The sequence below is a fragment of the Balaenoptera acutorostrata genome, chromosome 4 (assembly GCF_949987535.1).
Source record: "Balaenoptera acutorostrata chromosome 4, mBalAcu1.1, whole genome shotgun sequence".
NCBI lineage: Eukaryota > Metazoa > Chordata > Mammalia > Artiodactyla > Balaenopteridae > Balaenoptera > Balaenoptera acutorostrata.
The window spans coordinates 95,911,778-95,938,334 of NC_080067.1; the positions used below are offsets into that span (position 1 = coordinate 95,911,778).

At 39.6% G+C, this 26,557-nt stretch overlaps 1 protein-coding gene across 1 annotated transcript in view; it reads left to right on the plus strand.

The window, feature by feature from the left end:
* Positions 1–26,557, plus strand: part of MYH15 (myosin heavy chain 15) — a 167,654-nt gene that overhangs the window by 102,553 nt on the left and 38,544 nt on the right. The window contains 2 exon segments of the mRNA XM_028167709.2: positions 904–1,293; positions 16,349–16,475. Of these exon segments, the coding sequence (XP_028023510.2) occupies positions 904–1,293; positions 16,349–16,475 (517 nt within the window).

Genomic DNA, 26,557 nt, shown 5'->3' on the forward strand with positions numbered 1-26,557 from the left:
AGAAATTAGCTTCCTCTCAGCAATCATACTCTTATTTAATGAAATTTTTAATATTCTAAAGTAGAAGTTATCCTTTTTCCCTATACTCTAACCTATGCCTAATTATTTAAGGTGATGTTAATGACCATCCTTGGTTTTACTGTACTGTCCCACAATGATGCTGTCAAGATTTGTAGAGCTCTTTGCCGTTACACTGAAAGACTTTCGGGCTCTGAGAGTTCTTATCACTTCTTTTCTTTGTCTTATAATTCTGCTTCTAATGATATCAGATTACTATCCAATTTAGTAGTTGGATTCCTCCACCAAATTGAAATTATTTGTTATTTCTATTTTCCTGCTACCTTAAATCACCTACAGACTAAGAAACCAAGTAACCAGGTTTGTCAGAGTTGTGTGTAAAATTAAATTGATGCTTATGAGTTAGCTGCTTGAACTCAGAGGTATTTAGTCTATTAATCAGATTTTTGCCCAAGTTTCCAATAGTTGAGGTTGTCAGGTAAGCAAATTCCAGATAAATGAGGTATTGTATATAACATTCATCATGTTATTTTTTTTATAAGCTCTCTTTAAAATGATTCCTTGTTATATGAAAAATATTTTCTATTCCTTTGGAAAGTGCTCTTTATTAAAATTTCCTCTTCATGTATATCGTATAATGAGGTTGCTTATCACCAAGGCCTGGGAAATTGGGAGGAATTACAAATTTAATTCTGCTCTTGGTACTGGTTTGGATCAAATCTCTTAATTTCTCTGTATTCTATCTTCTTTAACTATAAAATGAGAACCAAAAGTGTTATGTTGTTTTTCTTAGTTGTGAGAAATAAAAAAAAAAATACAGTAGAGCTCTTGAATATAAAATATGCTACAAGTGCTTAGTAAAATCAAAATTATTTATTGCTACAGACTCAGATACAGGTTTTGGAAGATGAACTGGGAGCTGAAAGGACCACTCGAGCCAAGGTAGAAAGGGAGAGAACTGACCTCACCTGAGAGCTGGAAGACCTCAATGAGGGGCTGGAGGAGACAGGAGGGGCCAGTTTGGTTCAGCTGGAAATAACTAAGAAACAAGAAACAAAATTCCAGAAGCTCTGCCAAGACATGGAAGAGTCCACACTGCACGTTGAGGCAACCTCTGCCTCTTTGAAGAAGAGACACGGAGACAGCCTGGCTGAGCTGGAGAGCCAGGTAGAAAATCTACACCAGGTCGAGCAGACACCGGAAAAAGACAAGAGTGACCTGCAGCTCAAAGTGAATGACGTCCAGACCCATGTTGAGCAGATGACCAGAGCTAAGGTAAGGAACATTGCCAAGCCCTCCTTGAGGATTTAGAACATGGAAATAGGCAGAGGAGGGGAAGGAAAAGAAAGCTAAAGCAAATTGGTGACTCAAAGTATTTGCTAGTGGAGGCTAGAGATCTTCAGATTGGCTAGATCAGGTCTAATCTCAGTGATTGTTAAAGTCACATGACCATACCCTGAAGGTAGCCTGACAGTGGCTTCTGGTTTCATTGGAATTCCAGTCCATGTTCCTTGTGGGTCTCTCTAGTGATGATGTAGTAAGTGGGCTGGACAAGTGAAACCACTAGCTTATGAGTGGTGCTTCTCTCTTGAAGGATGGCTTTGAGTTGGGAGCTCTCCACGGCGGGGCTCAGGTACTTCGAGTCCTTCTGAACAAATGGCGGCACAAATATCTTTGTGGGGAGGAGAGAACTTTTTCTCCTTCATGTCCTGTGGCATCTCTTTAACGAGCCAACACTAGGAGAAACTTTATCACATGTTCTTTCTTCACTGAGCCCGTTAATTTCTACACTGCCAGCTCTCATCTCCAATGACTAGTATCAGATCACAGGTAAGAGCTGCCTTACCTCCTGGCAGTTGAGAGGAGCCTTGCTTGAGGTCACACAAATTGGTGACCAAACTGGTCACACAAATTTGGTGCCAAATTGTCCTTGTGAGCAGAATTTGTAGTCATCCAGGAAAGACGAACCAACAATAAAGCTTGATCTTTATGGACAGTGGCCAGAAAAATGTAGAATTTCTTCAGATACTGAGTGACTCCTGAAACGTTTAGCATTAATTTCCATTAAAGACCACGTTGAGTAGAAACACAACTACCCTACTTTTCCTTCTCTTTCTTTCTTTCCGCTGTCCCTGCCAACCCACCTCCAATTATCTTAAAATATAAATCTAGTGAGGACTTAGGTCCTCTCTTCCTCCGTCTCTTCTGTATTCTGCATTTTGTATCGATTCTGTCCTCAACTCAACAATGAAAATATTCTCACTCCTTGCCCTTGTAGGCTTCATCTTCTTTTGTCAGCCCAAGTGAGCCCTGGAAGAGCTTACTCTCTTCATACTCTTTGCCTCTCATTCATCCTCAGGAACTCTTCTGTTTCTGTACATTTTAGTAGGAAGTCATAAAATCATAAAACTGTTGATAGGTTCACCATAAATCCATACTAATTAGGTGTGAATTTTATACTTTCCAACTTCCTGTAGAATTTCATTGCTGCTCAGAAGTTCTTTGTTCTTCTAACTCACTTTGTTTTATTTTAGAAGAGAAACAGACCTCTAACCCTGCCTTTCTGAATCTTTCCTTTTGATAAATGTTAACATCTTACTGATAAGATTAAGACCATTAATTATAACTTCTCTCTTCACGTTATAAGTTATTCACTCATCCATTTATTTCCTTCTCGTTCCAAAGAATAAAATATTCTTCCACATGGGCATTATTCACCCATTGCAAAAAACAAAATAAAAGACTTTTGCATACTAAGAATGGTATTTTGAGAAAAAAGCAAAGTCTGTCCATATCTGTCTTAATCTGACTCCTTGACCAAAAAGTAATGTTCTATTTATCTATTGATATGTAACAAATCACTCCAAAACCTTAGAGTTAAAACAATAATTTATTATTCTCTTTCTTGGTTCTGGGGGTTGACAGGCTTATCGCAGATGGCGGTTGAGACTGGAATCATCCGAAGGTTTACTCATCTGCGTGTCTGACTCCTGGGCTGGGATAGCTAGACAGTTGGGGGCTGGTTGGAAATCTCTCATTTTGTGTGACCTCTCCATGTAGCTAACTTGGGTTTCCTCATATCATGGCAGCCATAGGGGAGTTGGACTTCTTACATGGCAATTCAGGGCACTAAAAGCAAATATTCCAAGAGACCAAAGGAGCAAAGACTCTTGTGAGGAAGGCTTACAATACAGTGGAGTGATTCTGTGTGACTCCCAACAGCGATGAGTCACAGGGGTAAGGTCTACACGTGGCTGCGAATACTAGAGACTGTGGCTCCCTGGGGGGCCATCTTTGGAGACTAGCTCCCACAAGTAGGTGTATACCTCACTACCTCTTACTCCTTTAACCCCTGCAATTTCTTTTATTTCCTCTGATTATCTTTAAAGTATTTTCTTTTTTTTTTAACGTCTTTATTGGAGTGTAATTGCTTTACAATGGTGTGTTAGTTTCTGCTTTGTAACAAAGTGAATCAATTATACATATACATATATACCCATATCTCCTCTCTCTTGCGTCTCCCTCCCACCCTCCCTATCCCACCCCTCTAGGTGGTCACAAAGCACCAAGCTGATATCCCTGTGCTATGCGGCTGCTTCTCACTAGCTATCTGTTTTACATTTGGCAGTACATATAAGTCTATGCCACTCTCACTTCGTCCCAGCTTACACTTCCCATTCCCCATGTCCTCAAGTCCATTCTCTACGTCTGAGTCTTTATTCCTGTCCTGCCCCTAGGGTCTTCAGACCAATTTTTTTTTTTTTTTAGATTCCATATATATGTGTTAGCATATGGTATTTATTTTTCTCTTTCTCACTTACTTCACTCTGTATGACAGTCTCTAAGTCCATCCACCTCACTACAAATAACTGAATTTCGTTTCTTTTTATGGCTGAGTAATATTGCATTGTATATATGTGCCACATATCCTTTATCAACTCATCTGTCGATGGACACTTGGTTTGCTTCCATGTCCTGGCTATTGTAAATAGAGCTGCAATGAACATTGTGGTACATGACTCTTTTTGAATTATGGTTTTCTCAAGGTATATGCCCAGTAGTGGGATTGCTGGGTCATATGGTAGTTCTATTTTTAGTTTTTAAAGGAACCTCCATACTGTTCTCCATAGTGGCAGTATCAATTTAGATTCCCACCAACAGTGCAGGAAGGTTCCCTTTTCTCCACACCCTCTCCAGCTTTTATTGTTTGTAGATTTTTTAATGATGGCCACTCAGACCGGTGTGAGGTGATACCTCATTGTGGTTTTGATTTGCATTCTCTAATGATTAGTGATGTTGAGCATCCTTTCATGTGTTTCTTGGCAATCTGTATATCTTTTTGGAGAAATGTCTATTCAGCTTTTCTGCCCATTTTTGGATTAAGTTGTTTGTTTTTTTAATATTGAGTTGCATGAGCTTCTTGTATATTTTGGAGATTAATCCTTTGTCAGTTGCTTCATTTGCAAACATTTTCTCCCATTCTGAGGGTGGTCTTTTTGTCTTGTTTATGGTTTCCTTTGCTGTGCAAAAGCTTTTAAGTTTCATTAGGTCCCATTTGTTTATTTTTGTTTTTATTTTCATTTCTGTAGGAGATGGGTCAAAAAGGATCTTGCTGTGATTTATGTCATAGAGTGTTCTGCCTCTGTTTTCCTCAAAGAGTTTTTACAGTGTCTGGCCTTACATTTAGGTCTTTAATCCATTTTGAGTTTATTTTTGTATTTGGTGTTAGAGAGTGTTCTAATTTCATTCTTTTACATGTAGCTGTCCAGTTTTCCCAGTACCACTTATTGAAGAGGCTGTCTTTTCTCCATTGTATATCCTTGCCTACTTTGTCATAGATTAGTAGAGCATAGGGGCGTGGGTTTATCTCTGGGCTTTCTATCCTGTTTCATTGATCAATATTTCTGTTTTTGTGCCAGTACCATACTGTCTTGATTACTATAGCTTTGCAGTATAGTCTGAAGTCAGGGAGCCTGATTCCTCCAGCTCCATTTTTCATTCTCAAGATTGCTTTGGCTATTTGGGGTCTTTTGTGTTTCCATACAAATTGTGAAATTTTTTGTTCTAGTTCTGTGAAAAATGCCAGTGGTAGTTTGATAGGGATTGCATTGAATCTGTAGATTGCTTTGGGTAGTAGAGTCATTTTCACAATGTTGATTCTTCCAATCCAAGAACATGGTATATCTCCCCATCTATTTGTATCATCTTTAATTTCTTTCATCAGTGTCTTATAATTTTCTGCATACAGGTCTTTTGTCTCCTTAGGTAGGTTTATTCCTAAATATTTTATTCTTTTTGTTGCAATGGTAAATGGGAGTGATTCCTTAATTTCTCTTTCAAATTTTTCATCATTAGTGTATAGGAATGCAAGAATTTCTGTGCATTAATTTTGTATTCTGCTACTTTGCCAAATTCATTGATTAGCTCTAGTAGTTTTGTGGTAGCATCTTTAGGATTCTCTATGTATAGTATCATTTCATCTGCAAATAGTGACAGCTTTACTTCTTCTTTTCCGATTTGGATTCCTTTTATTTCTTTTTCTTCTCTGATTGCTGTGGCTAAGACTTCCAAAACAATGTTGAATAATAGTGGTGAGAATGGACAACCTTGTCTTGTTCCTGATCTTAGTGGAAATGGTTTCAGTTTTTCACCATTGAGAACGATGTTGCCTGTGGGTTGGTCATATATGGCCTTTATTATGTTGAGGTAAGTTCCCTCTATGCCTACTTTCTGGAGGGTTTTTATCATAAATAAGTGTTGAATTTTGTTGAAATCTTTCTCTGCATCTGTTGAGATTATCATATGGTTTTTATCCTTCAATTTGTTAATATGGTGTATCACATTGATTGATTTGCGTATATTGAAGAATCCTTGCATTCCCAGAATAAACCCCACTTGATTATGGTGTATGATCCTTTTAATACACTGTTGGATTCCGTTTGCTAGTATTTTATTGAGGATTTTTGCATCTATGTTCGTCAGTGATATTGGCCTGTAGTTTTCTTTCTTTGTGACATCTTTGTCTGGTTTTTGTATCAGGGTGATGGTGGCCTCATAGAATGAGTTTGGGAGTGTTCCTCCATTTGCTATATTTTGGAAGAGTTTGAGAAGGATAGGTGTTAGCTCTTCTCTAAATGTTTGGTAGAATTGGGCTGTGAAGCCATCTGGTCCTGGGCTTTTGTTTGTTGGAAGATTTTTAATCACGGTCTCAATTTCAGTCCTTGTGATTGGTCTGTTTATATTTTCTATTTCTTCCTAGTTCAGTCTCGGAAGATTGTGCTTTCCTAAGAATTTCTCCATTTCTTCCAGGTTGTCCATTTTGTTGGCATATAGATGCTTGTAGTAATCTCTCATGATTCTTTGTATCTCTTCAGTGTCAGTTGTTACTTCTTTTTCATTTCTAATTCTATTGATTTGAGTCTTCTCCCTTTTTTTCTTGATGAGTCTGGCTAATGGTTTACCAATATTGTTTATCTTCTCAAAGAGCCAGCTTTTAGTTTTATTGATCTTTGCTATCGTTTCCTTCATTTCTTTTTCATTTATTTCTGACCTGAACTTTATGATTTCTTTCCTTCTGCTAACTTTGGGGATTTTTCATTCTTCTTTCTCTAATTGTTTAGGTGTAAGGTTAGGTTGTTTATTTGAGATGTTTCTTGTTTCTTGAGGTAGGATTGTATTGCTATAAACTTCTCTTTTAGAACTGCTTTTGCTGAATCCCATAGGTTTTGGGTCGTCATGTTTTCATTGTCATTTGTTTCTAGGTATTTTTTGATTTCCTCTTTGATTTCTTCAGTGATATCTTGGTTATTAAGTTGTGTATTGTTTAGCCTCCATGTGTTTGTATTTTTTACATATTTTTTCCTGTAATTGATATCTAGTCTCATAGCATTGTGGTCAGAAAAGATACTTGATATGATTTCAATTTTCTTAAATTTACCAAGGCTTGATTTGTGACCCAAGATATGATATATCCTGGAGAATGTTCCATGAGCACTTGAGAAGAAAGTGCATTCTGTTGCTTTGGATGGAATGTCCTTTAACTATCAATTACACCCATCTTGTTTAATGTATCACTTCAAGCTTGTGTTTCCTTTTTTATTTTCATTTGGGATGATTTGTCCGTTGGTGAAAGTGGGGTGTTAATGTCCCCTACTATGATTGTGTTACTGTCGATTTCCCGTTTTGTGGCTGTTAGCATTTGCCTTATGTATTGAGATGCTCCTATGTTGGGTGCATAAATATTTACAATTGTTTATCTTCTTCTTGGATTGATCCATTGATTATTATATAGTGTCCTTCTTTGTCTCTTGTAATAGCCTTTGTTTTAAAGGCTATTTTGTCTGATATGCGAATTGCTACTCCAGCTTTCTTTTGATTTCCATTTGCATGGAATATCTTTTTCCATCCCCTGAGTTTTAGTCTGTATGTGTCCATAGGTCTGAAATGGGTCTCTTGTAGACAGCATATATATGGGCCTTGTTTTTGTATCCATTCTGCCAGTCTGTGTCTTTTGGTTGGGGCATTTAATCCATTTACATTTAAGGTAATTATTGATATGTATTTTCTTATTACCATTTTCTTAATTGTTTTGGGTTTGTTATTGTAGGTCTTTTTCTTCTCTTGTGTTGCTCCACCTAGAGAAGTTCCCTTAGCATTTGTTTTAAAGCTGGTTTGGTGGTGCTGAATTCTCTTAACTTTCCTTTGTCTGTAAAGGTTTTAATTTCTCTGTCAAATCCGAATGAGATCCTTGCTGGGTAGAGTAATCCTTTTTTTTTTTTTTAATTAATTTATTTATTTTTGGCTGTGTTGGGTCTTCGTTTCTGTGCGAGGGCTTTCTCTACTTGTGGCGAGCGGGGGCCACTCTTCATCGTGGTGCGTGGGCCTCTCACTATTGTGGCCTCTCTTGTTGAGGAGCACAGGCTCCAGACGCGCAGGCTCAGTCGTTGTGGCTCACGGGCCCAGTTGCTCCGCGGCATTTGGGATCTTCCCAGCCCAGGGCTCGAACCCGTGTCCCCTGCATTGGCAGACGGATTCTCAACCACTGCACCACCAGGGAAGCCCTAGAGTAATCTTTGTTGTTGTTTTTTCCCTTTCATCACTTTAAGTATGTCCTGCCCCTCCCTTCTGGCTTGCAGAGTTTCTCCTGAAAGATCAGCTGTTAACCTTATGGGGATTCCCTTTTATGTTATTTGTTGCTTTTCCCTTGCTGCTTTTAATATTTTTTCTTTGTATTTAATTTTTGAAAGTTTGATTAATATGTGTCTTGGTGTGTTTCTCCTTGGATTTATCCTGTATGGGACTCTCTGTGCTTCCTGGACTTGATTGATTATTTCCTTTACCATATTAGGGAAGTTTTCAACTCTAACCTCTTCAAATATTTTCTCAGTCCCTTTCTTTTTCTCTTCTTCTGGGACCCCTATAATTCGAATGTTGGTGCATTTAATGTTGTCCCAGAGGTCTCTAAGACTGTCCTCAATTCTTTTCATTCTTTTTTCTTTATTCTGCTCTGCAGTAGTTATTTCCACTATTTTATCTTCCAGGTCACTTATCCATTCTTCTGCCTCAGTTATTCTGCTATTGATTCCTTCTAGAGAATTTTTAACTTCATTTATTCAATAATGTTCATCATTGTTTGTTTGCTCTTTATTTCTTCTAGGTCCTTGTTAAACGTTTCTTGTGTTTTCTCCATTCTATTTCCAAGATTTTGGATCATCTTTACTATCACTACTCTGAATTCTTTTTCAGGTAGACTGCCTATTTCCTCTTCGTTTGTTTGCTCTGGTGGGTTTTTACATTGCTCCTTCATCTGCTGTGTGTTTCTCTGTCTTCTCATTTTGCTTAACTTACTGTGTTTGGGGTCTCCTTTTCACAGGCTGCAGGTTCGTAGTTCCCGTTGTTTTTGGTGTCTGCCGCCAATGGGTAAGGTTGATTCAGTGTGTTGTGTAGGCTTCCTGGTGGAGGGAACTAGTGCCTGAGTTCTGGTGGATGAGGCTGAGTCTTGTCTTTCTGGTGGGCACGTCCACGTCTGGTGGTGTGTTTTGGGGTGTCTGTGACCTTATTATGATTTTAGGCAGCCTCTCTGCTAATGGGTGGGGTTGTGTTCCTGTCTTGCTAGTTGTTTGGCATAGGGTGTCCAGCACTGTAGCTTGCTGGTTGTTGAGTAGAGCTGGGTCTTAGCGTTGAGGTGGGGGTCTCTGGGAGAGCTTTCACCGTTTGATATTACGTGGAGCCAGGAGGTCTCTGGTGGACCAATGTCCTGAACTCAGCTCTACCACCTCAGAGGCACAGGCCTGACACCCGGCCAGAGCACCAGGACCCTGTCAGCCACATGGCTCAGAAGAAAAGAGAAAAAAGAAAGAAAGAAAGAAAGAAAAAATATAAATAAAAAGACTTAGTTATTGGGCTTCCCTGGTGGCGCAGTGGTTGAGAATCTGCCTGCTAATGCAGGGGACACGGGTTCGAGCCCTGGTCTGGGAAGATCCCACATGCCGCGGAGCAGCTGGGCCCGTGAGCCACAATTGCTGAGCCTGCGCGTCTGGAGCCTGTGCCCCGCGACGGGAGGGGCCGCGATAGAGAAAGGCCCGCGCACCGCGATGAAGAGCGGTCCCCGCACCGCGATGAAGAGTGGCCCCCGCTTGCCGCAACTGGAGAAAGCCCTCGCACGAACCGAAGACCCAACACAGCCAAAAATAAATAAATAAATAAATAAATAAGAAAATCCTTTAGGGCTTCCCTGGTGGCGCAGTGGTTAAGAATCTGCCTGCTAATGCAGGGGACACGGGTTCGAGCCCTGGTCTGGGAAGATCCCACATGCTGCGGAGCAACTGAGCCCGTGAGCCACAACTGCTGAGCCTGCGCGTCTGGAGCCTGTGCCCCGCAACAGGAGAGGCTGCGATAGTGAGAGGCCCGCGCACCGCGATGAAGAGTGGCCCCCGCTCGCCGCAACTAGAGAAAGCCCTCGCACAGAAACGAAGCCCCAACACAGCCATAAATAAATAAATAAATAAATAAAAAGAGTAGCTATTAAAATTAAAAAAAAAAAAAAGAAAATCCTTTAAAAAAAAAAAAGACTTAGTTATTAAAATAAAACCTAAAAAAAATATTAAAAATAAAAAAATTAAAGTTTTTAAAAAAAAGAATAAAGAAAGAAGGAAGAGAGCAAGAAAACCAAAAAACAAATCCACCAATGGTAACAAGTGCTAAAAACTATATTCAAAAAACAAAAAAAACAACAACAAAAAATGGACAGACAGAACCCTAGGACAAATGTTAACAGCAAAGCTATACAGACAAAATCACACAAGGAAGCATACACATACACACTCACAAAAAGAGAAAAAGGAAAAAAATATATATATCTTATGTTAAAAAATAAAAGGAAGAGAGCAACCAAATCAATAAACAAATCTACCAATGATAATAAACTCTAAATACTAAACTAAGATAAACATAAAACCAGAAACCAGTCAGTCGCATACAGCAAACCCCAAGTCTACAGTTGCTCCCAAAGCCCACCACCTCAATTTTGGGATGATTCGTTGTCTATTCAGGTATTCCACAGATGCAGGGTACATCAAGTTGATTGTGGAGATTTAATCCGCTGCTCCCGAGGCTGCTGGGAGAGATTTCCCTTTCCCTTCTTTGTTCGCACAGCTCCTGAGGTTCAGCTTTGGATTTGGACCCGCCTCTGCATGTAGGTTGCCTGAGGGCATCTGTTCCCAGCCCAGACAGGACGGGGTTAAACGAGCAGCTGATTCGGGGTCTCTGGCTCACTCAGGCTGCGGGGAGGGCAGAGTGTGGAATGAGGGGTGAGCCTGCGGCGGCAGAGGCCGGCGTGACGTTGCACCAGCCTGAGGCGCCGTGCGTTCTCCCGGGGAAGTTGTCCCTGGATCATGGGACCCTGGCAGTGGCGGGCTGCACAGGCTCCTGGGAGGGGCGGTGTGGATAGTGACCTGTGCTTGCACACAGGCTTCTTGGTGGCCGCAGCAGCAGCCTTAGCGTCTCATGCCCATCTCTGGGGTCCACGCTGATAACCGCGGCTCACACCCATCTCTGGAGCTCTTTTTTTTTTCTTTTTTTTTCTTTTTTTTTAAAGGCTCACGGGCCTAGTCGCTCAGCGGCATATGGGATCTTCCCAGACCAGGGCTCAGACCCATGTCCCCTGCATTGGCAGGCAGATTCTCAACCACTGCGCCCCCAGGGAAGCCCCTGGAGCTCTTTTAAGTGGCTCTCTTAATCCCCTCTCCTCGCGCACCAGGAAACAAAGAGGGAAGAAAAAGTCTTTTGCCTCTTCGGCAGCTGCAGACCTTTTCCTGGACTCCCTCCCGGCTAGCTGTGGTGCACTAACCCCTTCAGGCTGTGTTCACGCCACCAACCCCAGTCCTCTCCCTGGGATCCGACCTCCGAAACCCGAGCCTCAGCTCCCAGCCCCGCCCGCCCCGGCGGCTGAACAGACAAGCCTCTCGGGCTGGTGAGTGCTGCTCGGCGCCGATCCTCTGTGCGGGAGTCTCTCCGCTTTGCCCTCCGCACCCCTGTTGCTGCGCTCTCCTCCGTGGCTCTGAAGCTTCCCCCCTCCACCCCCACAGTCTCCGCCCACGAAGGGGCTCCTAGTGTGTGGAAACCTTTCCTCCTTCACAGCTCCCTCCCACTGGTGCAGGTCCCGTCCCTATTCTTTTGTCCCTGTTATTTCTTTTTTCTTTTACCCTACCCAGGTACGTGGGGAGTTTCTTGCCTTTTGGGAAGTCTGAGGTCTTCTGCCAGCATTCAGTAGGTGTTCTGTAGGGGTCGTTCCACATGTAGCTGTATTTCTGATGTATTTGTGGGGAGGAAGGTGATCTCTACGTCTTATTCCTCCACCATCTTGAAGGTCTCTCTTAAAAGTATTTTCTTAATTGGTTCTTTCAAAATTCAGTAATGTCTACCTTTCCTCAAATTAGCATGTCTAAAACCAAACTTATCCCCTTCTCCTGAAGCTGACATATTTCCTGTGGACATTTTTGTTACCAGCAGCACCCTGTTTCTTCTGTCACCCAGACTCTAAGCCTAGAATTGATTATTTGTTTCCTCTCTGCTCTTGGCTTTCCAATCAGTTATTACAGCAGGTCAATTTTGCACTGTCTTGCAATTTTTCATTCCATTCCCACTCACATGCATGACTTTCATTATCTTTTAACTGGACTATTGCAGTGGTTTTCTAAATTATCTTTTTTTGCTTTTAGTCTTTTTTTCCAATCTACTTTAAATAGTATCTGTATGAATATTTCGAGAGATGGCTTTATTGAATCATGTCCCTGCTTCAGAGTGAACTCCAAACTTGTGCCCTTCAAGGTATCCTGTGGCCTGTGATCTGACTCCACTTGCCCTGCCTGTTTTAGATTCTGGTACTTTGTTTCCTGGACCCTCTATTTCAGCCAGATATCCACTTTCCTACCAATATGCCTTTTCCAACTAAACCGTCTCCCTGGAATGCTCAAGTTCAACTTTCCTTATTAAAATTTTATCTGTTTCTTAATTCTTGTAGCACTCTGGTGTCCCCCCTTACTGCTGCATTGTATGGTCTTTTCACTTTGCTTCAGTAGAAGACATCTCTAAGGCAGAAACTAGGTCTTATTTTACTCATGTTTACTACATGCTTTCTGTAATCTGTACACTCAGTTACTAGCATTAATCTGTTACATATGCCTCTTGGGAATTCTGTGGCTCATAGGTTTAACAATTCGTCCAGGGTCACAAAAATTATATGGCAGACCTGGGCCTCAGCTCCAAATCCTGTGTATATCTGTGGGTGACTGCATTCTGCCTTACATATTTGTTGGTGGGATAAAGTGATTCTGTTCACCTTCATAGGCATACACATTATGCTGAACTTTATCCTGAATTGTTTACTTCTTCTTTTCTTGATTTATACTGCCAGAAATGCCAATACTCAGTGGTACAGTGGAAACTGAAGCATTTTTGAAAGTATATTAGGCTGACGGAGAGGCCCAGGGCAATTTAGAAGTTATAGGCAATCTCACAATTATCTTGATTATTTTGAATTCCCATTGGTTCCTGAATTTCTAGGAGGCAGCATTTTTATGCATCATTTTAAGAGCCAGCTTTAGGATGAGTGTGCATTATTTCATTAACCTTTTCCTTCTTGGTATCAAAATTTAGTGTCTATCTTTAGGCTTAAACTTGAAGTTCTTTTGAAGGTACCACCCCTTTGAATGTTATATCCCTGTATAGGCCACCTTTAGATGAACAATCTCATTGTCTTTTTCAGATCCTGCTTATGAAAATACTTTTTCAATTGAAAACACTATACCAGTGTAAACAATGCCCATGGATAACTACCATCTGAAGCGGTGCCTAAGGGCAAGTGTCTTTCCTGCGTGCCCAGCGGCTGCCTACTCTGCAGATGTGCACAGCTGGCTTCTCTTGAAAACTGGGGATTCTCTGGCTCCTTTGCTTGCCATATCCACAACACTGACTAAGTTGTCCTATAGAGATCTGTATTCTTTTACCCTCAGCAAACAGGTGTGTAGCAGAGCACACTCATGGCCACAAGCAGAATTGGCATTTCTCCCATCTGGCTGTGTTCCTCTTGGCCCCAGTTCATGGGTCATTTATTATTGGAGAGAACATAAAATCAAGATGGTTCACAGAGTCATCATATTTTTATCCAGTTTCTTCTGGGACCCAGGATTCATGATAATTTGAGCCAACAAGGATGTTAAGTCAATTAATCCTTAACATTTCCTTTGTGTTATGTCACACAATGGATGCTTAGGAATCTAGGATCTAGTGCCTGACTTTTTTTTTTTTTTGCGTCTGCACAGGCAATTATCAGTTCAAATCCTAAACCCAATGCATGCTACCTGTGTGAATTTGGGCAAGGTATTTAGCCTCTCTAACTCTGTTTTCTCATGTATAAAACAGAGGCAGTCTGAGTTCTTGAGGAATATTGTGAGGAAAACAGCAAGTGTGCCAACTTTGACTATCAAATTACTTTCAGAAGTGGGAGCAAACATATTCAACATTCGAAATATTAGAAATTACAGACTATCTAAAAACTGTTACCTGTGTCACTACTATAGCTTCTAGTAGCAAGTGGAGAATGTGGATAATTGAGTGTGGCTGGCATTTGACATCAGTGCTCTAAACTACATGATGCTGATGGCATTGTAGAGAGAACTGATCATTGAATCTTTGCCAGGTCTGGTTTCATAACCACCACCAAGCGTGGGTGTGCTACAGAACATCTGAGAATAGAACTGTTCCTTGTCAGCCTCCAAATGGGCAGGCACCTGATTTGCCTCTTCCCTTGTTTACTAATCAGTGGATAATATCCCAAGTCAGTTAAAAACAAAACAAAACACAAATTTGGGGGTTGGGGTTTATAAGGAAAGCTTGAAGGTGACTTCTAAGTAAACTGTGGTGGGTATGTTGGCCAACCTCTCACTAAAGTCTGCAGTAATTTGAGTGTCCTAGACATTTTTTAAGTGCCTATTTTGTGTCAAGCACTACACTTGGCCTTGGGAATATAAGATGTAATCTAGGAGTCTTTTTTTTTTTTTTTTTTGTTATCAGAAAGTACATCAGTTTTTTTTTTTTTTTTTGGTTTTTTTTTTTTTTTTTTTTAAAGATTTTATTTATTTATTTATTGATTGATTAATTGATTGATTGATTGATTGCTATGTTGGGTCTTCGTTTCTGTGCTAGGGCTTTCTCCAGTTGTGGCAAGCGGGGGCCACTCTTCATCACGGTGCGCGGGCCTCTCACTACCGCGGCCTCTCCCGTTGCGGAGCACAGGCTCCAGACGCGCATGCTCAGTAATTGTGGCTCACGGGCCCAGCCGCTCCACGGCATGTGGGATCTTCCCAGACCAGGGCTCGAACCCGTGTCCCCTGCATTAGCAGGCAGATTCTCAACCACTGCGCCACCAGGGAAGCCCCAGGAGTCTTTCATAAAGATTTTAAAATAGTCATTAGGGTAAGCTTAAAGAGAACAATCTTCAACAGAGCATAGGCTCCAGCAGAAGAGGTCCAATATTTGCTGATTCAGAATTTTCCCAGAGGACCAAACCTGGTGTCATCTTTGAAATGTTTTTGGTCCTTGGCCATTGCTATATCATAAAAATTAGTTTAACATTGAAACTATTAGACTCACTACCAGATTTCACAGTTTTCACTATTTTTTTGGAATGCCATTGGTGTGATCCTTTCTTTGTTGGTGTTGTCCCTCCCCCTTCTTCCCCTCCCCCTCCTCCTCCTCTTCCTTCTTTTTCCATAGTACTATTTCTTTATAGAGACAAAAGTCTCATGGGGCTGTTTTATGAATTGTGATTTAAAACATGTAAAGAACAAAACACAAACACAGCTATGTGAAATCTCCAGAACTGTGGTTCTATAGTACCACCAGTGTCATTTTATGACTTCTGACCATATTAATAATGAGAATGCAAATTATAGCTAGGTAAAGAGGATAGCACCATCTTACATTTGGCAGCACTTCGTCCTGAAAATATTGGGTTTCATAGTCATTGACATTAGTTTCCAGAGTGTGGCAAGAGTCTGATGATTAGATTGGTTACTTAAACCAGGTAGAAGTGCAAAGGCCACATGCCATATCCATTTCTTCAAATATGAACAACCAATTCTGAGAAGTTAGAGTTTGGGATTGAAATGTTAACTCAACAGGGTAATCAGGAGCCTGCAGCCTTTGTGATCGGGAGGGTCCAGTTGTTTTGACAGTTTAAATTTCTGTTATTGTGCTACGGCAGCTCAGATCTATCTGCTTTCTCCTATCCTTCTTGGTCAGCCCTTTGGATTTCCTTCCTTCCTCCTCCATCTCTTCCCATCTTTCCTTTCCCTTCCCTCTGAGCCTACCCCCTTGTTAACTGAGCTCCTAATATGTGCTAGACACTATTCAAGGCACTGGGGGTATAATCTGTGATTAGATGGAATCTCTACCCTCATGAAACATATTCTAGCAGGAAAGAAAGATGGTTAAATATATTATACAATGTCAGGAAGTGATTATGTACTTCATCACTGACACGTTTTCTTCTTCAGAAAAGCAGTGAATTCTAGAGAGGGTCCCCAATACCCAAAGAGTCGTTTCTCCATTAATACCTATAATCTGAAAAGTTTGGGCCTCTGAGGGGCCCAGACCCTGAGTGTATTGTACTTTCCTAAATTAGAAGACATGGTTTCCCAATGCTGGTTGTGGCTTTCAGGGCAGAGGAGAGCACAAGGGTCCCGGGAACCACCCCTCCCCTCCTTCCTTATGCAGCTAATTCAGCATGGTCTCTATAAACCATGTCCAATCTTTCCTTCTCAACTTGTAGGGTAACGCTGAGAAGCTCTGTAGTCTGTATGATGAGCACTTGAATGAAGCAAATGCAAAACTAGATGAAGTGACTCAGTCGGCAAATGATCTGACAGCACAGAAAACAATGCTATGGAGTGAAAACGGTAAGTAAACTTTCAGTGCTGCTTCACTTATGAGTCTCAATCCAGCAGACTGGTAGAGAGACCACTGAAATGGTGAAACAGTTATTGAGCCTGAGTGGGCACTTAAAAATTCTAGGGGACAAATGAGGCCCTTGATGTTACCTTGTCCACAGACATGCTCTTGTCTGGGGAGGATCACCTCTGTACCACCTTGGGCATCCCTGCCCAGGTCTCTTCCATGAAGGGGAAATTCAATATGCAGTTTACTGGAGCAAGTTTCAAGATCAAAGAATGGTAGGGGCTGTCCACACAGTCTACAAACATGCCTCTTTATCACATCTACCTCATTGAAATAGGCATTTTTCCTCATTTTCAATAATGAGCCCACACCTCTTTTTTATATTTAAATTTATTTAAATTTATTTTTTTAATTGAAGTATAGGTAATTTACAATGTTGTGTTAGTTTCAAGTGTACAGCAAAGTGATTCGGTTATACATATATATGTATTCTTTTTCAGATTCTTTTGCATGGTAGGTTATTACAAAATACTGAGTATAGTTCCCTGTGCTATACAGTAGGTCCTTGTTGTTTACCTATTTTATATATAGTAGTGTGTGTATGTTAATCCCAAACTCCTAATTTATGTCCCTCCCTCATCCCTGCTATCCCCTTTGGTAACCATAAGTTTGTTTTCTATGTTTTCTATGTCTGTGAGTCTACTATTTGTTTTGTAAATAAGTTCATTTGTATCATTTTTTAAAATTCCACATGTAAGTGATATCATATGATATTTGTCTTTCTCTTTCTGACTTACTTCACTTAATATGATAATCTCTAGGTCCATACATGTTGCTGCAAATGGCATTATCTCATTCTTTTTTATGGCCGAGTAATATTCTATTGTGTATACACATATATATATATACACACACATCACAGCTTCTTTACCCATTCATTTGTGGATCGACATTTAGGTTGTTTCCATGTCTTGGCTATTGTAAATAGTGCTGCTATGAACGTTGGTTTTCTCTAGATATATGGCCAGGAGTGGGATTGCTGGATCATATGGTAATTCTTTTTTTAGTTTTTCAGACACCTCCATACTGTTCTCCATAGTGGCTGCACCAGTTTACATTCCCACCAACAGTGTAGGAGGGTTCCCTTTTCTCCATACCCTCTCCAGCATTAATTGTTTGTCAACTTTTTGATGATGACAGTTCTGACTGGTGTGAGGTGATACCTCATTGTAGTTTTGATTTGCATTTCTCTAATAATTAGTGAAGCTGAGCATCTTTTCATGGGCCTGTTGGCCATCTGTATGTCTTCTTTGGAGAAATGTCTATTTAGGTCTTCTGCCCATTTTTTGATTGGGTTGTTTGTTTTTTTGATATTAACCTGTATGAGCTGTTTATATATTTTGGAAATTAATACCTTGTGGGCCACATTGTTTGCAAATATTTTCTCCCATTATGAGAGTTGTCTTTTTCCTTTGTTTCTGGATTCCTTTGCTGTGCAAAAGCTTTTAAGTTTAATTAAGTCCCGTTAATTTATTTTTGTTTTTATTTCCTTTACCCTAGGAGACGGAGGCAAAAAAATACTTCTGTGATTTATGTCAAAGTGTGTTCTGCCTATGTTTTCCTCTAGGAGTTTTATAGTATCCAGTATTACATTTAAGTCTTTAATTGATTTTGAGTTTATTTTTGTGTATGGTGTTAGAGAATGTTCTAATTTCATTCTTTTACATGTAGCTGCCCAGTTTTCCCAGCACCACTTCTTGAAGAGACTGTCTTTTCTCCATTGTATATTCTTGCCTTCTTTGTCATAGATTAATTGACCGTAGTGTATGGGTTTTTTTCTGGGCTTTCTCTCCTGTTTCATTGATCCATATGTCTGTTTTTGTGCCAGTACCATACTGTTTTGATTACTGTAGCTTTGTAGTATAGCCTGAAGTCAAGGCACATGATTCCTCCAGCCGTGTTCTTCTTTCTCAAGATTGTTTTGGCTATTCAGGGTCTTTTGTGTTTCTATACAAATTAAAAAACTTTTTGTTCTAGTTCTGTGAAAAATGCCACTGGTAATTTGATAGGGATCGCATTGAATCTGTAGATTGCCTTGAGTAGTATGAACTCACACCTCTTTTTTACACTCAGTAAAAGTCATAGTCTGTACAATGGCCTACAAGGGTCAGATGCTTGGACCCCATTATCTCTCTGACTTCTTCTACTTTCTCTTCTCTCATTCTGCCTTGGTCACTTTGACCTTTTGCTGTGTTTTGAACATACCATGCACACTCCCACCCTAGAATCTTGCCCTGACTATTTCTTCTGCCCAGAACACCCTATTAATTCAGCAAAGACTTAAAGATGAGGGTTAATCAAATAGATCTGGGGGGAGTCAGGATAGGCCTTGTTGGGAAGGTGACATTTGAGTGCTCTCAACCAGTTTTCTCCATGTGCTTCTGTTTTCATAGCATTTAATACCTTCAAAGAAGCTACATGCTTGACATAATAAATAAGTTTGTCGTGTCTCCACCTGCCAGAATGTAAGCTACACAAGGGCAGGGGTCTTTGTTTTGATCACTGATTTTTGTCAGTCATCTGGAACAATGCCTGCCACTTATTGGAGATCCACAAACATTTGATCAATTGAAAGTAGAACAATGTTCCGTTGACTTATTCTTAACTATCAAACACTATTGTTAGTGAGATATTTTTCCTATATTTTACACGGTGGCAATCTATTTAAGGTTTTTCTTTTTCAATTTGTCATGAGCTTTTTTGTGTCTTGAATACTCAGTCATTTATAAGAGTGCTTCTAATCCATCAAGTAGATGGACAATGGTTACTTCATCTTGCCCTGTAACTTGCTTGTCTGCTGTGAACAGCATGTGGCTAGCTGTTTGTCTGTAATTAGAATTATTTTTAGTAGTATATTCCCAAAGATAGAATTCCTAGTTCAATGAAAATAAACAATGTGTTCTTGATGCCCAGAGGCACTCACTTTAAAACGAGAGTGAAAACCATTTGTCCTTCTGCCTATGGACACCTCTGTTTCTAGATGTTAATCTAGAGTCAAAGCTAAATTAAAATGAACTGGCAAAATAACAAACCTGGAAATCTAGAAGAGGAAAGAGTTTTGGATTCTAGCAGGGACACTAAGTAGGACTCTTATGCTGGTGACAGGGTGTATCACACTTGACCTCATTACAAAACCCCCAATTTGATCTTCTGTGCCATTTAGGATGTAGTCTGCATGGGGACTGTGCAGTTCAGAGACTAAGCTGGAGTATACCTTTATGTCCAGCTCTGAAGGTAGTATTGTATACAAGTTTTTTCAGAGGCATTGCCTACCTCCCTCTACCTATTGGCATTAATTTACTACTCACTTTTTTGATGAGGAAATTGGTGGGTGAGTGAAATGAAAGTGGATCTGAGATGATAATTCTGCTTAGGATGCAGGACCTTTTATTTCCTCCTTTATTCTTAGCTTTACCTTTTGACTTTTGTACGAATTAAATTTTAAGTATATACCTATCCAAACCTCCCCTCCTCTCACTAGGTCTATGCTCCAGATTTTTTGCTGCTTCTTTTGCTACTATCACCGAAGTTTCTTTCTCATGCCCTGTCCTGTCCATTGATTATACTCTGCTTTCAAAGGAGACCAACAGTAAATGTGATCAATTAAGCCATGTTAAGTGGGTCCTAATTCTATAAAATATGTGATATGTTTGTCTTAACCCCCTAATGCAGGGGTCCCTAACCGCTGGGCTGCGGTCCACAGCCTGTTAGGAACCAGGTTGCACAGCAGGAGGTGAGTGGTGGGCGAGTGAGCGAAGCTTCATCTGCCTCTCCCCATCGCTTCCCATCACTCTCATTATAGCCTGAACCATCGCTTGCATTACCACCTGAACCATCCCCCCCGACCCCGTCCATGGAAAAATCGTCTTCCACAAAACCAGTCCCTGGTGCAAAAAAGGTTGGGGACTGCTGCCCTAATGGATTGGCATTTCCCCAGAAAACTTTTAAATATGATGTGTCACCCAGAGCTTCTCAATTTTGGTCTGTGCAACCCCAGCAATTGTCAAGACTCTTTTAGGGGAACTAAGTAAGAGGTTAGAACTATTTCATTCTAATACTAAGATGCTGTTTGCTTTTTAAATTCTTTTGCCGCTGTTATTGATGGTGCAAAAGCAATGACGCTTAAAACTGCTGGAGCCTTATCACAAGCCGAGGCAGTAGCACCACACTGTAGTATTAATCATTGTATTCACTGGTACATACTCAACAGTTTAAAATAAAAACAGTCAGTTTTACTTAAGAATGTCTTTAATGAAACAGTAAAAATTAATTACACTACATCTCAACCCCGAGTATATATCTTTTTAATATTCTGTGTGACAAAACAAAAAGTATGCATAAAGCACTTCCATTTCATACTGAAGTAGGATGTGTGATTGTGCAAGTTCTGAGTTGAACTAGCAATCTTTTCAGGAAGAATCATATTTACTTGAAAGAACATTTGACAAACTATGCTTATTCAGACTTAGATAGTGCAGATATTTTCTCAAAAATGAACAAAGTGAGCCTGTCCCTACAAGGAAAACAGCTGACAATATTTGTTGCCAATAATAAAAGTGGAGCTTTTAGGTAAAAAATTAGATTTCGGAAAACAGGTAGGTACCATCATAAGCTTGATGGCTCTCAATTCTTGAAGACTTTTCTTTTTTCTTCCTTTTTTATTGAAATATAGTTGACGTACAATATGATATTAGTTTCAGGTATATAACATAGTGATTCAACATTTATTTATATTTCAAATTGCTCACCACAATAAGTCTAGTAACCATCTGTCACTGTACAAAGTTATTTCAGTACCATTGACTCTATTCCCTATACTGTACATCATGTCCCCATGACTTACCTGTTTTATAACAAAAATAAGAAGTTTGTACCTCTTAATCCCCTTCACCTATTTCACTTAACCCTCCCACCCCCTTCCCCTCTGGCAACCACCACTTTGTTCTCTGTATCTATGAGTCTGTTTCTGTATTGTTTTGTTTGTTCTTTTTTTTTTTTTTTTTTTTAGATTCCACATATTGGTGAAATAATACGGTATTTGTCTTTGTCTGACTTATTTTATTTAGCATAATACCCTCTACGCCCATCCATGTTATTGCAAATGACATAATTTCACTATTTTTTATGGCTGAGTAATATTCTATTGAATACACACACACACACACACACACACACACACACACACACACACACACTGCATCTTCATTATTTATCTATTGAAAGACAACTTAGGTTGCTTCCATATCTTGGCTATTATAAATAATGATGCTATGGATATAGGGGTGCACATATCTTTTCAAATTAGTGTTTTTATTTTCTTCCAGTAAGTATCCAGAAGTGGAACTGATGGATTGTATAAGGTTTTACATTTTTTTTAAAGTTTTTAAGGAACCACCATACTGTTTCCATAGTGGTTGCTCCAATTTACAGTCCCATCAACAGTGCATAAGGGCTCCCTTTTCTCCACATTCTCACCAACACTTGTTATTTGTTGTCTTTTTGATGTATCCATTCTGACAGGTGTGAAGTGATATCTCATTGTGCTTTTGATTTGCATTTCCCTGATGATTAGTGATGTTGAGCATCTTCTCATGTGTCTGTTGGCCATTTGAATATCTTCCCTGGGGAAAAAAAATGTTTATTCAGGTTCTCTGCCCATTTTTAAATCAGATTTTTTGTTTTGTTGATATTGAGTTGTGTGAATTCTTTGTATATTTTAGATATTAACCCCTTATTGTATATATCATTTGCAAATATCTTCTCCCATTCAGTAGGTTGTCTTTTCGTTTTGTGATGGTTTCCTTTGCTGTGCCAAAGCTTTTTAGTTTGATTAGGTCCCATTAGTTTATTTTTACTTTTGTTTCCCTTGCCTGAGGAAAGAGATCCAAAAGCATATTGCTGAGATGAGTGTCAAAATGTATACAGTCTATGTTTTCTTCTAGGAGTTTTATAGTTTCAGGTCTTGCATTTAAGTCTTTAAGTCATTTTGAATTTATTTTTGTGCATGGTGTGAGAAAATAGTCCATTTTGATTCTTTTCATTTAACTTCCAGTTTTTCCAACACCATTTATTGAAGACTGTCTTTTCCCCACTGTATGTTCTTGGCTCCTTAGTTGTAAATTAACTGCCCATGTAAGTGTGCATTTATTTCTGGGCTCTCTATTCTTTTCCATCGAACTATGTGTCTATTTTTGTACTAGTATCATAAAGTTTTGATTACTGTAGCTTTGTAGCATAGTTTGAAATCAAGGCGTATGATACCTCCAGCTTTGTTCTTTCTCATGATTGCTTTGGCTATTCTGGGTCTTCTGTGGTTCTATACAAATTTTAGGGTTATTTGTTCTAGTTTTGTGAAAAATGCCAAAAATGTATTTTGATAGGGGTTGCATTGAATCTGTAGATTGCTTTGGGTAGGAATATTTTAACAATACTAATTCTTCCAATCTATGAACATAGACTATCTTTCCATTTACTTGTATCTTCTGTTTCTTTCATCAGCGTCTTATAGTTTTCCAAGTACAGTTCTTTCACCTCCTTGGTTAAATTTAATCCTAGGTACTTTATTCATTTTGATGCAATTGTAAATGGAATTGTTTTCTTCATATCTCTTTCTGATAGTTTGTTATTAGTGTACAGAAATCTAACTGATTCTGTATAATGATTTTGTATCCTGCAAATTTATTGAATTCATTTATTAGTTCTAATAGTTTTTTGATGGAGTCTTTAGGGTTTTCTATGTATAGTATCATATCATCTGCAAATAGTGACAGTTTTATTTCTTCCTTTCCAATTTAGATGTCTTTATCTCTTTTTCTTTTCTGATTGCTATGGTTAGGACTTCCAGTACTGTGTAGAATAAAAGTGGCAAAAATGAATATCCTTGTTTTGTTCCTGATCTTTGAGCCATCTTCACCATTGAGTTTTCACCATTGAGTATTATGTTAGCTGTGCTTTTGTCATAGATGGTCTTTATTATGTTGAGGTATTTTCCCTCTATATGTTCTCTGTCTCTCTGTCTCTCTCTCTGTCTTTCTCTCTCTCTCTCTCCCCCCTCCTTCTGGGACCTCTATAGCACAAATATTAGTATGCCTGATGTTGTCCCAGAGGTCCCTTAAACTAATCTCTCTTAAAAAGAGAGATTTCTTTTTTGCTGTTATGATTGGGTGATTTCCAATACCTCATCTTCCAGATTGCTGATCTGTTCTTTGGGATCTTTTAATCTGCTGTTGATTCCCTTAATGTGTTCTCATTTCAGTCATTGCAATCTTCAGTTCTGATTGGTTCTTTGTTATATTTTCTATATTTTTGTTGAAGTTCTCACTGAGTTCACCCCTTCTTCTCCTAAGTTTGGTAAGCATCTTTGTGAGTATTACTTTGAATTCTTTTCTGATAAATTGCTTATCTCCATTTTGTTTAGTTCCTTTTCTGGAGTTTTGTCTTGTTCTTTCATTTGGAAAGTATTCCTTTGTCTCCTCGCTTTGCCTAACTCTTTGTGTTTCTTTCTATGTATTAGGTAGATCAGCTCCATATCCTAGTCTTGAGAGAGTGGCCTTATGTGTGGTACAATTCCCCATGGTCACCAGAGCCAGTTTTTCCTGGGGTTTCCCCTGTTTGGGCTGCATGCACCCTCTTATTGTGGTTGGGCCACAATTGCTGTGGGCACACTGGTTGAGGGAGCTGGCCCCAGGCCTGGCTGGCTGCATAGCTTGGTTGTGACTGCGTAGGTGTGCTGTGGGTGGCACTGACCCCCAAGTGGGAGCTCCTTGGAGGGGATGCTGATGCTGGCCAAGGTGGCTTACCAGGTTAGATGGGGTAAGAGCCACTTTGGAGGGACACCAGTGCCAGCTCGTGCCACCTGCCCGATGGAGTGGACATGGAGTGGTTTTTGAGGGGCCTTCCAAGGTGGGTCCTCAAGGGAATGTTGGGGCAGGGTACACCGTGTTAGCTAGGTTGATTGAAAGTAACAGAAATGGTGCCCACCAGTCCTGGGCCAGCCAGCTATGTGGCAGAAGAGTTAAAAAAATAAAAACAAAACGGTGCCCACAAGTGCTTCTGCCACTGGAGAAAGTTCTGCCAGATCCCTGCCTCTCCAAAATATGTCCTAATATTAGTCAATGAATTTCCTTCTTGTACGACTCAGGTGTTTTTCAAGCTGTTACCTCTCTATTGGGACCAGGAGCAAGTGAGTTTGTGCGCAAGCATTGTCTGCAGTTTCCTGCAGTCCTCTGGCTCTCCCGGCCCTAAGCCCCATTGGTTTTCAAAGCCAGACATTACGGAGGCTTGTCTTCCCGGTGCAAGAACCCTGGGCTGGGGAGCATGATGTGGGGCTTGGACCCCTCACTCCCCAGTGGGGACCTCCACAGTTGTGATATCCCTCCCACTTATTAGTTGCCTTATTGGGGGTGTGGACTCTGATTAGACCACATCTCTGCCCTCTTACCCATTCCCCACATGGTCTTTTTTTTATAGCCTTAGTTGTAGAAAATCTGTTCTGCTAGTCTTTAGGTTGTTCTCAGAGATAGTTGTTCCATATGTAGTTGTAGTTTTGGTGTGTCGATGGGAGGAGATGAACTCAGGATCTTCTAACTCCCCCATCTTGAGCTGAACCTTAAAGGCTTTTCTTATGAGATAAGTGGTGATGTTAACAAATATGATTTTTAAAATATTTTGTGATGAAATGTGTTAACATTTGGAAAATCTGCATAATTCAGTAAACGTATACTTTTCAAATCACCACTGCTTGATGTTGCAAAATCATGTGTAGGTAAAAGATCTATTCAAAGTTGAAGACAGATGCATGAATTTTAATGTAACAGAATAAAAAATTCATTTATATGGATTATACCATTAACCCTTAAGAAACTTCTATTTGTTGAGTTTTGGTACAGTATCAAACAATAGTCACATTTATCTGAAAGGACTATAAAAACACATCTCCCTTTTCTAACTACTTATCTGTGAGAGGCTGGATTTCTTCATATGCTTCAACCAGAACAGTTGGATTCTTCAACCAGCTGACTTTTATTAAGCCAGAGATTTTAAAAAATATAAAATAAGCGTATTTTTCTCACTAATTTTTTGTTTGTTTTGGAACATACAGTTTTCCCTCTAAAAATCGTTGCTTCTGTTAACATGTCATTAAGATTTTTATTATTTTAAAATGAGTAAATACATACCTTAAATTTCTCTTTTAATTTCGAATACACTGTTAATATAAAACTCATATAAACAAAATCTCTGTGGGGTCCTCAAAATTTTTTAAGCGTATAAAGTGTTCCTGAGACCAAAAAGTTTGGGAATTGCTGTTTTAACCCAAACACTCTTATAATGTTGAGAGTTTTAGAACTTGTTTGTAGCAAGAGGGGTGGGAATCATAAATATTTGGGGCTTTTATTATTGCACTAATTGCATAATAGAAGTAACTGCCTTTGCTCAGGATTGGCTCTGCTTTAATACCATTTCTAATAACCAAGGCATTTCTCACCTATCATTAATGAAATAAGCTAAGCTGGGAAAGTAGACTAGAGTGAAATAAAATTTACCCTTCTCTTGGTCACATTCTGTACCATTTAATGACGATTTCTAATATTTATTTAGCAATTCAGTCTACAAAGTACATTCACACTCATTTAATTTTCATTAACAATATTTTATTGCCATCCTCAATTTACAAATGAGGCAAAGAAGTTGTAATTATCTAAAAATCATATGGTCAGAAATTTGTAGAGCCATACATAGTAAACAAGGGAGCATGGCACAGAAGAAAGAATGCATTCCTCAGGATTAAGAGCTTAACTTGAACCTACTACGTCCATTGCATAGCTAGTAACCAGGTTTGTGTCTCAATCACATTTAAGTCAGTTGCCATATTTTCCCTTCTGAAAAATAGGTAACATAATACCTATGTTATCAAGTAGCTATGAGAATTAAACTAGATAATATATATAAAGTACTTGCTCTATGGAAGATTCTCAATAAATGGTAGCTCACTCTCGAGAGTTCTGGAAAGGATCATTGCCATGGT